The sequence below is a fragment of the Neodiprion fabricii genome, chromosome 1 (assembly GCF_021155785.1).
Source record: "Neodiprion fabricii isolate iyNeoFabr1 chromosome 1, iyNeoFabr1.1, whole genome shotgun sequence".
Lineage (NCBI taxonomy): Eukaryota > Metazoa > Arthropoda > Insecta > Hymenoptera > Diprionidae > Neodiprion > Neodiprion fabricii.
In genome coordinates this window covers 21,886,233-21,899,569 of record NC_060239.1, presented here as the reverse complement: position 1 = coordinate 21,899,569, position 13,337 = coordinate 21,886,233, and the positions used below count along the sequence as shown (strand labels likewise).

Sequence of the window (13,337 nt, the reverse complement as noted above, 5' to 3'; positions counted from 1 at the left end):
AGGTACGGATAATAAAAATTATAATTTGCTCGCATATATATGCCGAGGAATTGCTGGACATTGATGTAATAACTAGCACTCATAAACTTTCTCAACCGTATCAATTGCAGCGGAGGAGGAGGAGGAGCAGACCGACAGACAAGCGGAATTATCATAACGGATTTGAATGTACTTGATACGAATAATGAATAAAACCTAGTCGATTGTTTCAAGGATCTATTTCTCTCGACCCTTTAAAATAGCTAAATACCGCAATGACTAAGGGCCTGACCGAGCCACGTAAGGGGTCGTATCATTCAACCATAAACCGTTTTTGCGGGTAATCAGTTGTATTTTTCGAGCGAATACTTTCGCACCAACTTACCCACGGTGTGTTTGACTGGTGTTAATTATTTTATTTTGTACTGTTTTCACGATTCACGCTCGCGATAAGTGAGCCCAAATCTCGTCACCGCATCTTCTTGAACAATGGACATTTTTATGAAGACGTTACAAGAGAGTCGACCACAGTTCCTTTATTTATATCGAGCTGCATCGGGACTAGAATTATTTTAATTATACATCATATGCGCGGAGAACAGGTCAGGCTAAAAAATACAGTGGAAATTACTGTACAATATTATGTTTGACATTTTGTAATTCATGAAACGTTGTAACCGAGTTGCATGAAGCGGGATACACGCGAAGCTTCAGCATCTCTGTCAAAAGCTATTGTTATAATACCAGCGCCTTTATTCTAAAAACTTGGAAATTCAATTTTAGTTAATCGAAGCTTCTCTTCGTCTTCAATGAAATAGAATTATTCGCTTGGTTAGAATTGTCCTCAGGATACGGTGGCGTGACATCATTCCAAGCAATCTCCGATTCACTCTTCGTCGTATAGTTTGATGAGGTCATTGATCAGTCGAAGTTATCCTGCAACTTAACAGGAGAGGATGACGACGTTAGAGAACCAGTTTTCCACCACTACTCGGCAGGATACTACAAGGTTGCAGTGCTGGGATATTTGACGCGCTTAATATATTTTCTTAGTCCATAACATCGTCGCCTTCTCACGAAGCAATATATAATTTCGTAATAGTCTGTGGATAGAATTTTTTTCTATAAATTTATGGTTTTTGCTGTACACTTGGTACTTTATCATACATAACATACGGATCGATATAATTGCAGCCTATTCACAATGTAGAATAAGTTGTATTTATGTTAGGTATGGGCGGTGTAAAGAAGAAATTCAAGGTCAAGTTGACATTCTTTCCATGTCCTTTTTAGAGCTCATGTCACGGTTGTGGACAAATGGGATTCTTCAAATTATGACGCTTCCTTGAAATCTATTGAAGTATTTTGTATACTCCAAATAGGTTATATTTGACCCTACACTGGTGTTCCGTTAGGGATTACAATGAATTATGTACTATGATTAGGGAAGACTCAGGCTATTAACATTGTTATATTGTTAGAGGACTGACTCTAGAATGATTACGATGTAATGCCAGTTACGAAATACACAGTTAATTGCATTTCCAGCCATCAATCTATATAATTGGATAGACAGGTAAGAAGGAAAGTGGAAACGCTTGCCATGTTACACGGCTTTGGTGGGAGTGTAGGTGAACGATGAGTGTCCTTTTTGTTTTCGATACTAATACACGTGAATAGTGGATAACACGATAAGTATATAAAAACACGGGTAGCAATGCAGGAACGAGTCTGTTACAACGCTAATTACCTACAACTTGGACATTGCTGGATCAGGAGGTTTCCAAAATGTGTGCACTTGGGTTCACGCTCATTTCCTTCCATCTCCTCTTACGTTTTAAAGATATCTCTTGAGTTTGGGAGATCTTGAGTCAGGCAACGCCCGAGACACGAATTAACGACGAGTTTGAGATACCTAGGACCTCTTTTCGGGGTTCTCTATTTGGAGGGACAATTATGCGCGTGTGTATGAGCACCCGAGGAACACCGGTGCGCCGGAACAAGTGGAGAACAAACTTGTAGATCCAGCGCTGATGGTGGCTGGCCGGGTAACCCAGATCGGACGTACCGAAGCGTCCAATCCAGTCAATTCCCTGACGCCACTCGCCAGTGCCGCGTCGTCCGCCGAGCATAATCAGCCGATTTTCCAAGCCTTTCGAATCTCAACCGACGACAAAACGTGATCATACGGATTTTTATCAGCTAGCAATAATAACTTAGTTATTATTACTGTTACCGGACTCGCGTGTCATCGAGAAAACCTCACTGACCGGTTGACGGTGCGAGGCATGCACGGTGGAAAAGTGTTCCGTTGCTGCTGAGAGTTCTTCATAAAAACATCATTGGTAAGTACAACATCACGTTAATTCCAAGAAATATGTTTGATTAGCTGAATGATCGGTCTCGCGATTGTCTGATCGGTGTTTAGTCAAAGATCAATTATGTCCACCATGGTTACGTTCGCGGTGTGGTTTCTTTTTATCAACATGTTTGGGCATACTATGCAAGGTGGGTAATTCAGTAGCCAGGTCAGCTTTACCATTTTTTTTTCTTTCAACCAATTACTATCCGCATAATATTGCATAGGTACGTGAAAACTATTTGAAGCACCTATTCTAGTCGGGATTATAACGACCTAGAAATACCCAGAAGTTAACAAATGTATCTAATACAGTTCGGTTATTCGGCGGAACAGAAATGAGAATACTCATAATTAATGGTAATTTCGAAAGAATCAAGTGAGAGGTGGTTTGGGCGAGTGCCCCAGAAATAATGCGACCGGTGTTACCGACGTCAAATCGCTGGAGGGCTTGCGGATTCTAGCCTTAACCTCGCCATTGCTTATTTATTAATCGAATTCCGTTTACCACAGGCAATTCAAATTCTGTACGCATTTCTTTTCGTAGCATTCTGAAAAAAAAAAAATAAGTAAATAAAAACATCTGGCACGAATAACGGCAGTATAAAATGTTTCGTTAATTCAGCGATCACGGTTTGTATAAAGATCGTAAAAATGATCAAAGGGTTAAATATATATTTTGAAGCTGCAGTCTCATTGCTCTAGCGTTTTACGGTTCAATGGACTCATACACCGTGGCTGGAACATAAAGAGCACGGTAAAAGTAGTAAACGATTGTCGGGTTGAGCTGCATCAAAATAAAAATGATACATGCAATTGGAAAGCTGATCTATTCACTTGCTAATTATACACGTGAACTTTGAGACTTTCGGTTACCTTTATTGCTGCCACGTTCAGACGCGAATAATTTTCCACGTCTCTTCTTGCGGCATCATGAACCCTATAATAATCCCCCACTTGACGCGAAAGAAGCTTACTCGCGTTTTTAACCGTCCCCGTCAAATAGTTTGACCGTCAGTTCTTTCCGGTCTTGTGGTTTCCGCTCATTCTTACCAGTACGAAGCTTCCAGTTTATATCATAAGCTATTCCTCGCTAGAATCAAAACGTGTCGCGGAAGTTAACGACCCACGAGGAAGCATCGCCTATACAACATACCAGCCACCATACACTTACTGGTGAAGTCGCTCTTTTGTTTTTTCGGGTTTCTGGGTCGAGCCAGACCGGTTCGCAAGTCCCCCAATTCGATCAGACCTGTTGTTTTTCATTTGGTTTGTTATTTTTCAACCGATTTCAGACAGAGCTCCCTGATACAGAGAACGGTTCCATCAGTTTGGCATTAAATTGCCTGGAGGTGAGCAAGGAATTCCCCACAGCACGAGGTTGAGAGGTAAGCAAGAAGCCACTAGTATTCAATCGACAAAAATTTCTCTCGTATCTCTGCAAAATATCTCGTTTATCACGATGTGTATATTTTACTTTTTACCCCATTCAAGATACTGCAGAAGATCTGCCGATCGTAGTTATGCTACAACGCAATTTGGAGGAAAATTAGCTGTTAGTTAATTCGTCAAGGGCGAAATAAAGGGAGGCATGGCATTTCGACTAAGCGTGAGTGTTGTGCTGACAGTGGTAGCCCTTCTTGTGAGCGGCCAAGATGCGACCTTGCGCGATTCGAAGGCTTCAATAGAGAGCAGTGTGAAAATTCCAAAGAGCATTAGTTACCAGGATAAACTGGAACAAAACGTAATTCACAATGATCAGTATTTTGCTAATCACAGAGCTGAGGAGACGCCGTCGCCAGAAGATTCTCTTGATGGTGCTTCAGATCACAACGAGTCAGATTTTCATTCCTTACCGTGGAAGCCTTCGAAGTTTGACAGAGATGTATCGGATCTTATTCTTACCGATGTCAAGTCACTGCATGAAAGTGAGGCCACGAGGCTGGGAGCTGAACGTCAGAAGGAGAAGAGCAACATTATGGAAAAAAGTGAATTGGGTGGAGCAGAAACGATCGGTTTATCTGATGATCTTCGGAATTCCCTCCGACGGACGGACAGTTATTTAGGCAAAGAAGAGACAACGGTTCAGGATAAAAGTGACAAAAATAATCAGCGCTGCAATAAGACGCTATCAATAGCTTGCCTAGAGGCGGACTTTGGACACTTGATTGAGAAGATGTCCAACTTTGAAGTTTACAACGTCACAGATTTCATTCAGATCGTAAGAAATCCGAGGTCCGTCGAGACGAGTGATGTCCGTGGCAATGAAAACTCGGTCGTCGACAAGGTTTCACGGTATGCCAGGCAGCATGTGTTGAAATTCAAAATGCCGTCCGACGTGTCGTTAGCAAGAGCTTCGCGAACATTTTTTGGTGGTAAGTGTAACACTATAGCAATGGTTGTGGCCGTTGCAAACTTTTGTCAGCCTTAGCCACGCAATATATGTGCAACCTACTCTGTTCCGTGTCTCTGTATATTATTTGTGCATTTGCAACGACCATCCTTGCATGGTGTATAATTAAGTCGTATAAGGCCGGAAACGGAGGTGGTATAATTAAGATTCATGTAAAAACTTAAGATTCCTGGTTTTGGATGTAACGCGAATGAATCTGATTCATCTTTAACTGGCTCACATATTGGACATCAGGTGTGCACTTGTTAAATAATGAATATTATTATCAAAAAGTAACACATGCCCGCATTCATTCGCACATAACTAAGTAATGTTGTATTGAATCTTGATGGACTTGATGACAAAGCATTGTGTAGCGTTATCAGAAGTTGGTAATATTATCACAATTGGCAAATAGCTTGGATCCGTACGCCTTAGACTATGGTTACAGGGTTTGAGGTTAAATGGAAATTATGCATTCACACAACATTTTTGACACAATCACATGGACATCTCAAAAACCTCATCAATTTTTGGCGGAATCATTAAAATTTACCCCATGGCTGCACCGCTATAGCTTATCATACGCAAAACCCGGAAAAACTCATACAACGTTGATCCAAGTACAGGGACAAAGGGAGTGATGGTATGGCGAAACGAATGAATATCGACCTACCTCACGCGGCGCATGGCTTATGGACTAACAGCGGCTATAATTGGCTGGTGTTTCTGCTTTCAGCTTTTTTTCAGGAAAAGAGTTCGTTTTTAACAGGGTTCGGGCTTGGTTTTTTAGCATTTGGCCTCAAAAAGCTCATGATGCCGCTATTCATTGGGATGCAGATCGTTAAGAGCGTTCTCATCGCAATGTTTTTACCCAGCATCATTGGAGCGATCGGGAAGTTCGTCGGCAAAGGCAAGTTCACAACTTTTACACTTATATACTATTAAGTATAATTTGCTAATATTACCTTATTTCGAATGTCTTTTCCATAATTACAAAAATGTTTTAGTGCGGTTATAATTGTTGATACTACATTTTTTTGTCGTTGCAATATTAAATGCGTTTGTTTAGTTTTTCTACATTTCATCAGTTAGATCCTCAGCATCAATTTATTATTAGGTACACTACCATCAAATTATCGCGAAAGTGAGAGGAAATATCGTATGACTGATTAGAATCAAAAAGAATAGTGACACACATTAGGTTTCTGGTTACAGCAACAAACTTCATTCTTATTTTGTACCCGGTACCTTATTTTTTATCAATAGAAACCGTACATAAATTTTAATCAGAAATTTCTCTTGTATAACCAAATATAGTGTATGCAGTTACGAATGATTTGAGCACTCGAGCTCCCAGAGGTTACAAAAGTTTTTAACCTTTTTTTCGGGAGCGTGACATTCAGCTGCAACCCGTTGTACCAGTAAAAGTTTAGAATTCGATCAGTATCGACGAAGTACTGGGATTTAAAATTCTTCTAACGGTAAAAATATGCTCTCACTTGAATAGTGTCACTGAGACTTAACGAGTTGCTATTCAATTGATTATTCAACAGGTTCTAGAGAATTTACATAAATGCGAAATTCAAAATACACCTTGGAAATTGATTGATCTCAAGCCTTTCTAATCTCTTGCATTATTACAATTATAATAGCATCATAACATTTCATGCAAATAAATGTTGCATCGATTCGTTAGAACGTATGTGAAATAAACTTCCATCCATCGAATGGTCGATCCAATCAAGCGATTGTTTTCCAGAAATCTAAAATATCTCTGCTCTGTTCTAGGCGTGTCAACCTTCTCGCAGGTATCACAGACACCCACAAATCAACCAGAAGAGAGCTTCGAGTTCAAGGATAATGCGGACATCTACAATGCTGACTACATGAACAATCAGCCGATAGGGACATTGCCAGCATCGGCGATGTACAGTCATCCGAGTGTGCTGCAGAGCGAGACCCAGTACATGGGTATTCCCGGAGCAAATCAGAGAATATCGTATGGCAACGCTTTGTCGGATAATTACTACTCAAGGAATTCAATGCAGGGGACTACCAAGCGGCAAGATTACAAGGTAATTTGAGTTACTATCATCACGACGATTCTACAGGTTAGATTTGACCATTATCTCGTTATAGCTCAATTTTGTCAAACGAAGGCTGTAATTTTGTCTGGTCATGGACTGTATTCTTCACAGAGCACGCCTGTGTTGAGACTTCAATTTTACTCGTAACAGATAGTTAATATATACATAGCTAGTAAAAACCGTCCAAATTATTATAGTTTTTTTTTTTTTTTTTGTTTCGTTTCGCGTATCGTACGTTTTGGAAGAAAATTATAACGATGGAGATTGTATGCTCTAGTTATGGGCGACGTTCTGTACTCGTTTCAACGAGCATATTGGTTCATTGTAAGTTCTACTCGGCGACTGTGTGGTATTTTTTTGCACCGACTGACTACTCTCAATCGGTCGGCGGCCACTTCACTCGCGATATTGAACGGCCAACTAACTCGCGATAATTGCTGTAAGTGGCACGAAAGTGTCGCTGATTGAAATTTCAGGTGAAACGTAACGCCGCAGCGTTCACCTTTAGAATCATTTGACCACAAAATTCATCATTTCCGTTTAAATTTCAATCGACTAGCGACGCGGTGGGTGAATATTTTAACTTCAATTTCCGCGGATCTCGGGGATCAAAGTCATGGACATCGAGATTATGCCGGTCCGAGGCTAATTAGCGATGCTCGAAAAGTTCAAGACCGAGCATCGCGGCACGTCGTTGTATTGAAGTGGGACACTTTCCCTAATAAAAGTGGGCAGCGGTTCAATCACTCGAATGGCCCGACGTACTCCGCAATTCAATCGCAGACACATCCTCGAGAATTTACCGGTCGAGCCCCCACTGGTTCTTTAATATCAATTCAGTTACTTCTTTACGTATTCACAGTCACCGTCACTCGAGTCGTATCCGGGTGTCCACGACGGATGTTTTCGTACCGTAATATGCTTCTGAAACGAAAATTCCTTCCGCGTTAAAGTTTTTCTTCATCACAGTCACCCCGGCAGATACGTTCATGGTCAAATGTTTCTTGAAAGGTTAACGAAGATTTGATACATCTTGCCAGGATGTTTGAGCTGGTGATTTTCACTCGCTTGGTATTTAGGTCGTCTTGGGTCCATGTATAAAACTTCGGTCGATGCGCACCCCTTCACTGTGGGCGCTGCCTGACGATACTTGGAATCTGGAGGAAAAAAAAAAACACGTGTCAACGGACTGGGAACCGGTTTTGTCTGTAAGGCCTGCTGCATCTCTCAAGTGTAGGGCCAAGTATTTTCTGGCAAACCTAATTTCACGGCAGGACGCGGGTTACTGTAGGACCCGAGATCGTTCCGCTCACGACGCGACGCTTGAAGCGAGTCATGTAATTTTTAGACTCTGTTAAAATGTGCAATAAACATCGCCTTACTCGCCTGATGTTTAATCGTACGCCATGCTCGGCAAATGGATGCTAGGACACGCTCGTTGGTGAGCAATTTTGAGGCACGCGTGCATTAACTATGACCGTCTTTGGCATTTAGACCCGTTTTCAACATGTGGTGAATTCTGAACATTTCGGTAGTTTTGATGATATTGGGTTTACAAAAGTAAACAGTTTTCGTTATCTAGATAAATCCGATGTTAGTGGTTCATGCATTATTAACACAGACTTGTAAGACTTCAAGAATACATCATTTTCACTTTACAACAGTATATATACATATTAGGATGGTCCAAAAAATGGACTGTATTTTTTTTCCAAAGTCACACGCTTAATAGTTGAAGGAAGAGAAAATGAGACGTATGTTATAAATTGAGCCCTCAATGTTAATATTTAGTGATTCCTAAACGCAATTTTCCATTTCATTAATACCCGAAAATAATTTTTGTTGTTTCTGAATCTTGTAGCTCAGTGACGAGGCATTGTACACAAACGTCCGATGCATATTTTTGTATGGAATTCAATGTTTTATAAAAAAGGTCATCAATAAATTTTTGGCAACTCGACTCTTTCAAAAGTTATTTAAGGATAAAGTTGCAATCTTGTAAAAATTCGCTTTTTTCGAGATTAACAGCGAAAATACGAGACTTATTACTAAATGTTGTGGGTTTTTTCTTGTAAAGCATTCCAACCACTATGAAATCATGCGATTCAATTAATTTCAAACTTCAGAAAATTTATTTTGTAATTATTACAAGGAACAATATGTAATACATATAATTCTACTTTAAAAGCAGCTTTTTTTTAGCAAAGAATAAATTTGCTTTGGTTGAAAATGAATTGAATGACATGATTTTATAGCGGATGAAATTATCTACGAAAGGTTCACATTATTTTGTGATAAATCTAGTATTTTCGCTGTTAATCTCGAAAAAAGCGAATTTTTACGTGATTTCAACTTTAACCTTGAATAACTTTTGAACGAGTCGAGTTTTCAAAAAATTATTGATAACCTTTTTTGTAGAACATTGAATTTCATACAAAAACATGTATCGGCAATTTGTGTAAATTATCTCGTTACTGACATGAGATACATTGAAGTACTTGTCTATGACAGTCACTGTCGGATCGGGACGATCGTCAAATTTGACATGTTTAATATTAGTGAGTGGGAAGAATTAAAGAGCAAAAAAATTTTGTCGAATGTGGCAAGTTGATTTGCGCATTATGTATACATGTTTCTGCGAATAACTATACATACATTTACTGAAAAGAAAGATTTACCTTTCACTTTTCGGTGTGTCATAGTGTATTTCTTTGATATGTACGAATTCGTAAAGTCTTCACGTATTTGTATCAGAAATCATCACCTCTTCAACGCATGTCCGGTTTCTGCAAAGCTGAAGCGTTTATAACTAAATGCGAGCTTCAAACATTGGAATCAAGGATTTTTTGGGATGGTTAAAGCCTCCACTGAATAACGGAAGATATCTTCAACTCGTAACCGAATTTCCAGCCCAATGTCAGAGTAAAAAAGACGTCATATTTCTTGAATTCTGTCTTGTTACTCGATTGCTGAGCTAGCCCGAGGATTTGACTAATTTTACTAAAAACAATTGATTAATCCTCTTGACCTTCATGGGCCGGTTTAAGAAATTTTTGCTCAGGTGCGTTTCGAGATCAAACCCTTATTAAATAAAATGTTTTTATCTTTGCTTCTGTAATTTAAAGAACTCGAAAGTTACTGAACCGATCCAACTTAAAATATAATCAGTTCTGAGTTAAGAAGCACTTCGTTGATTGAGACCAAAATCGTAAAAATCGGTTAATTCATTGTCGAGATTATCATCAGAAAAAAATTGATCACGAACGCACCTAGAAATCGATCTGAAAACGATCGGAGCTGATGTTTAGACCTCAAATCGTGGAGATATCATGAAAATTGAACTTTTTATTTCTGGGATAATCATAATAACTTGCACTTTTTGCAAGAGCAGAAAATTAAAAAAATGATTCATTGTAAGAACAACTGTGCGTTTCGATATGAAGTTATAATTCTGTGACATTAATTTAACTGTTGACTCAAGTGAGTTATAAATTATTTTTATTTGAAATTTGTTTGCAGGTTTTCCACGAGATTCCCACAAGTTCTCTTCTACTGACAAACTACGATCCATTTTATTCACCGCTTCTGTCAAGACTGGATGCTGTCTTCAGTAGATTGGGGCATTCTACCGAACCGTGCAGGGAGTACGCGATTTGTGCGATGTACAGAAGTCCGGCACGATACGCGCCGTACTCAAACCTCGTTTCAGCCCAGCTCTCGAAGGAATTGAACGAGCTGCGGAAACCGACATCAGACAACCCGGATGTCTTGAGGTTCTTCAAATACATGAAAGCGGCAAAAGACGGCCAGGATGGAATTGAGTGCGAAGAAGTTTACACGGAATGCGCAAGCCGAGGAAGTTCTTCGGGGCAAAATCAAGCGATGCTTGCCACGTATCAGGATATAAACAAGCTAGTCCAAGCTCGAAAAATATAACCGACTCGCAGTCATGCGTAACACATAGGATGTAGATGATGTATGTAGAAAGCAGGAAAAATATGTGGAACAGGTGTGTTTCATTGAATTTAATTTTATCCGCGTTCCTTGGTCACACTTTGAGCAGTGCGGTTTACTCAATGGATTTACGGATCTCTCATAATCAGAGAAGTCTGAAACTACAAGGAGAATTTCGTGTTAGCTAGACGTGTTCGTGACTCACACCATCTTCCATTTCGTCTCTTTTTATTAGCACGTCGTAGAGCTGCTTATATGTCACCGAAAGAAAATCTGTTGTAGCTTTTACTTACGACTGGATTATCGATTGCTCCAGTGAGCAAACTGAAAACGCTACTTTCCTTGAGATTATCGTCAAGCTACAGAGACCCCGCTAATTGGAGGCGAAAAATTTGTGAACTCTAAAAGTGGAAACGAAAATCCACATTGCCAAATTCTTTGGTTACACAATCAGTAGGAATCTAGCAAAAACTATAAATCAAATTGCAGTTTCCATACCATTCGATTATGTGGACTATTTTCAAATTTGCTCAAGAAATTATCAGTCAAAAACGAATATATAAGGGCCATAAAAAATGTGGATATGGCTCTAGTCAAGATTCCAGGAAGAGTATTGCTTCTAAGAGCTCGATTATATTCTTTCAAATAGTATGATTTTCTCGTGCAAAACAGAGAAGAAAGTATCGTCAAAAGAATTTTTTTGATATTCTTCTGATCTTAGCACATTCAAAACATCTTCAAAACATTCAAAAGATTTTTGATGAGGGTTACTGGAAAATGTATCAACGTAAATTGTTTTAAACGCTGTGTTCAATTATACAAGCAACAGTTTTGTAGATGATATTCTTTACCGTGGCCGCCAGCTATTAGTAAAATATGAAAATCCGCGTATTCTGTCAGTTTTCGATGCTTTACCTGTTATAAATTAGAAGAAGAAATTGAAGATGATTATATATAGCCAGAGAAGGGTATAAGATCGATCAGACACGGGATATCACTCACGTATTTTCTTTAAATAGTATGTACATTGAGTTAAAGGTGAGTGAGGTTGGCGATTTCTGATAAGAGTGAAGTTTACCGTATGCGCCAATGTAATTACACGAATCAGATATCGCTCATCCACATGCGTGACACATGTATTTTGTCCAACACCTGTGAAGGAAAGCTTGATTTGAGAAGTAAAAAAATGTAATATAATAATTTTAAAAAAAGTAGATCAAGGGCAATCAAGAGGTCCAAAGGTGTAGGCCCGGTTTCATGAAACCTAACCTAAACGCGCAAGCTTTAGGTTGAACTCAGCCCAATGACGTCACTGGTGATGCGTAAAGTCCATGCGCAAAATGTTGTTATCGGGAACTTCGGATGCGCCAGTGTGTAAGATTGAGAATTTCAGTCAATTACATGCGCCAGCGTCGTTTTACAGTTCTGTTTAAAAATTGAGCACCCCACACACGCTTCACAGACTTCGAAAATACTAGCTTTCCAAGAATGTGCTGGAAGAAAGATATTTCCATTTATTTTCTCGCGGATGTACAAAGGCCAGTGATCTAAGAATGTATTGTATTGAACATTTTCCAATCATGTCCCACACCTGTTCCAATTTGGTAGCTTATAGGTGTCGCCTTGCCACGGTCCATAATCAGCCAAAATAACGGTGTTCAAGAAAAAGAAAGCGTTGGACGGTGACGGAATAACCCTCGATTGCTTGTGCCCAGTTTGGAATAACATTGTCAGAAACGAAGATTATATTTTATCTTTGCGATCAATGGCTACTTGACTTTCGTTGAAAGTGATTTACCAAATCAGGGTAATCATAGCAATCAATATACGTAATTATGTAGAAAAAGATAGACTACATCACGTGTTCAAAAATCACACGAATGACGTGTCATGAAAATGTTTTAGATTAATTTGTCCATATTTATTTTATTTATTTGTAACATAATACGCATAACTATATTTATATCTATCTTAAGACACATTACAAACCATAGATCGATGATAGTTTCCAGAGTGTGAAGTGAAATTCTGTATTAATATTTAATACGTATACTGCGAGCGGATGTACTATATTTTGTTTGATAGCAAAATATGTAATATATATATATGTATATGAAGTGTACGAATAAAAAAAAATCTTTTTTCACTAAAATCATCTTACATATTTGGTTCAGTTTATTTTCGTATAACTGTTTACCGTATAATCTCACGAGAGTTATTCTACGAAGATATCGCATCCGTTATATAAACAATGCTGTTACTGCTCTGCCCCGTTTTGCAAGTGGGCGCTTCAGGTCCGGTAGAAAGTAGCTGCCAATTGCCGTCGCCTACCACACAACGCAGTTAAGTTAGTTACAGCATATTTAGTCATCGATTTCAAATACGTGAATCTGCGAGAAGATCCGGCGCCAATACTGATGCAGTGATGAAAACAGGTTACAAAACGTATTACAGAACATCTACTCAGAAACCCAAACTATTGTTAAGACACGAGTTCCGCAGAACGTACTGAACTGGAGGTGGAAAAATGTTTACAATTCGTCTAACGTATTGTCCGAAAGTA

General features: G+C 39.1%; 1 protein-coding gene across 3 annotated transcripts; it reads left to right on the top strand.

Annotated features, from left to right (window-relative positions):
- Nucleotides 1–2,004: 2,004 nt before the first annotated feature.
- Nucleotides 2,005–12,909, top strand: LOC124178642. Of its 3 annotated transcripts, none has more exons than XM_046562147.1 (6): nucleotides 2,005–2,324; nucleotides 3,634–3,726; nucleotides 3,833–4,713; nucleotides 5,470–5,643; nucleotides 6,522–6,808; nucleotides 10,340–12,909. In XM_046562147.1, the coding sequence occupies exons 3-6, from the start codon at nucleotides 3,930–3,932 to the stop codon at nucleotides 10,754–10,756; spliced, it is 1,662 nt and encodes a 553-aa protein (XP_046418103.1). In that variant the 5' UTR covers nucleotides 2,005–2,324; nucleotides 3,634–3,726; nucleotides 3,833–3,929; the 3' UTR covers nucleotides 10,757–12,909. The 3 variants fall into 3 exon arrangements, with proteins under 3 accessions (XP_046418103.1, XP_046418122.1, XP_046418112.1); XM_046562166.1 differs by having other exon boundaries at nucleotides 2,010–2,324; nucleotides 5,524–5,643; XM_046562156.1 differs by lacking the exon at nucleotides 2,005–2,324 and adding an exon at nucleotides 3,307–3,514.
- The last annotated feature ends 428 nt before the right edge of the window (nucleotides 12,910–13,337 follow it).

Bases quoted from the DNA above. Each gene is read 5' to 3' on its own strand.
- LOC124178642 (XM_046562147.1), top strand. From the start codon at position 3,930: ATGGCATTTCGACTAAGCGTGAGTGTTGTGCTGACAGTGGTAGCCCTT. The intron at 5,644-6,521 runs GCAAGTTCACAA...GCTCTGTTCTAG, and splicing joins CGGGAAGTTCGTCGGCAAAG to GCGTGTCAACCTTCTCGCAG. The intron at 6,809-10,339 runs GTAATTTGAGTT...ATTTGTTTGCAG, and splicing joins CCAAGCGGCAAGATTACAAG to GTTTTCCACGAGATTCCCAC.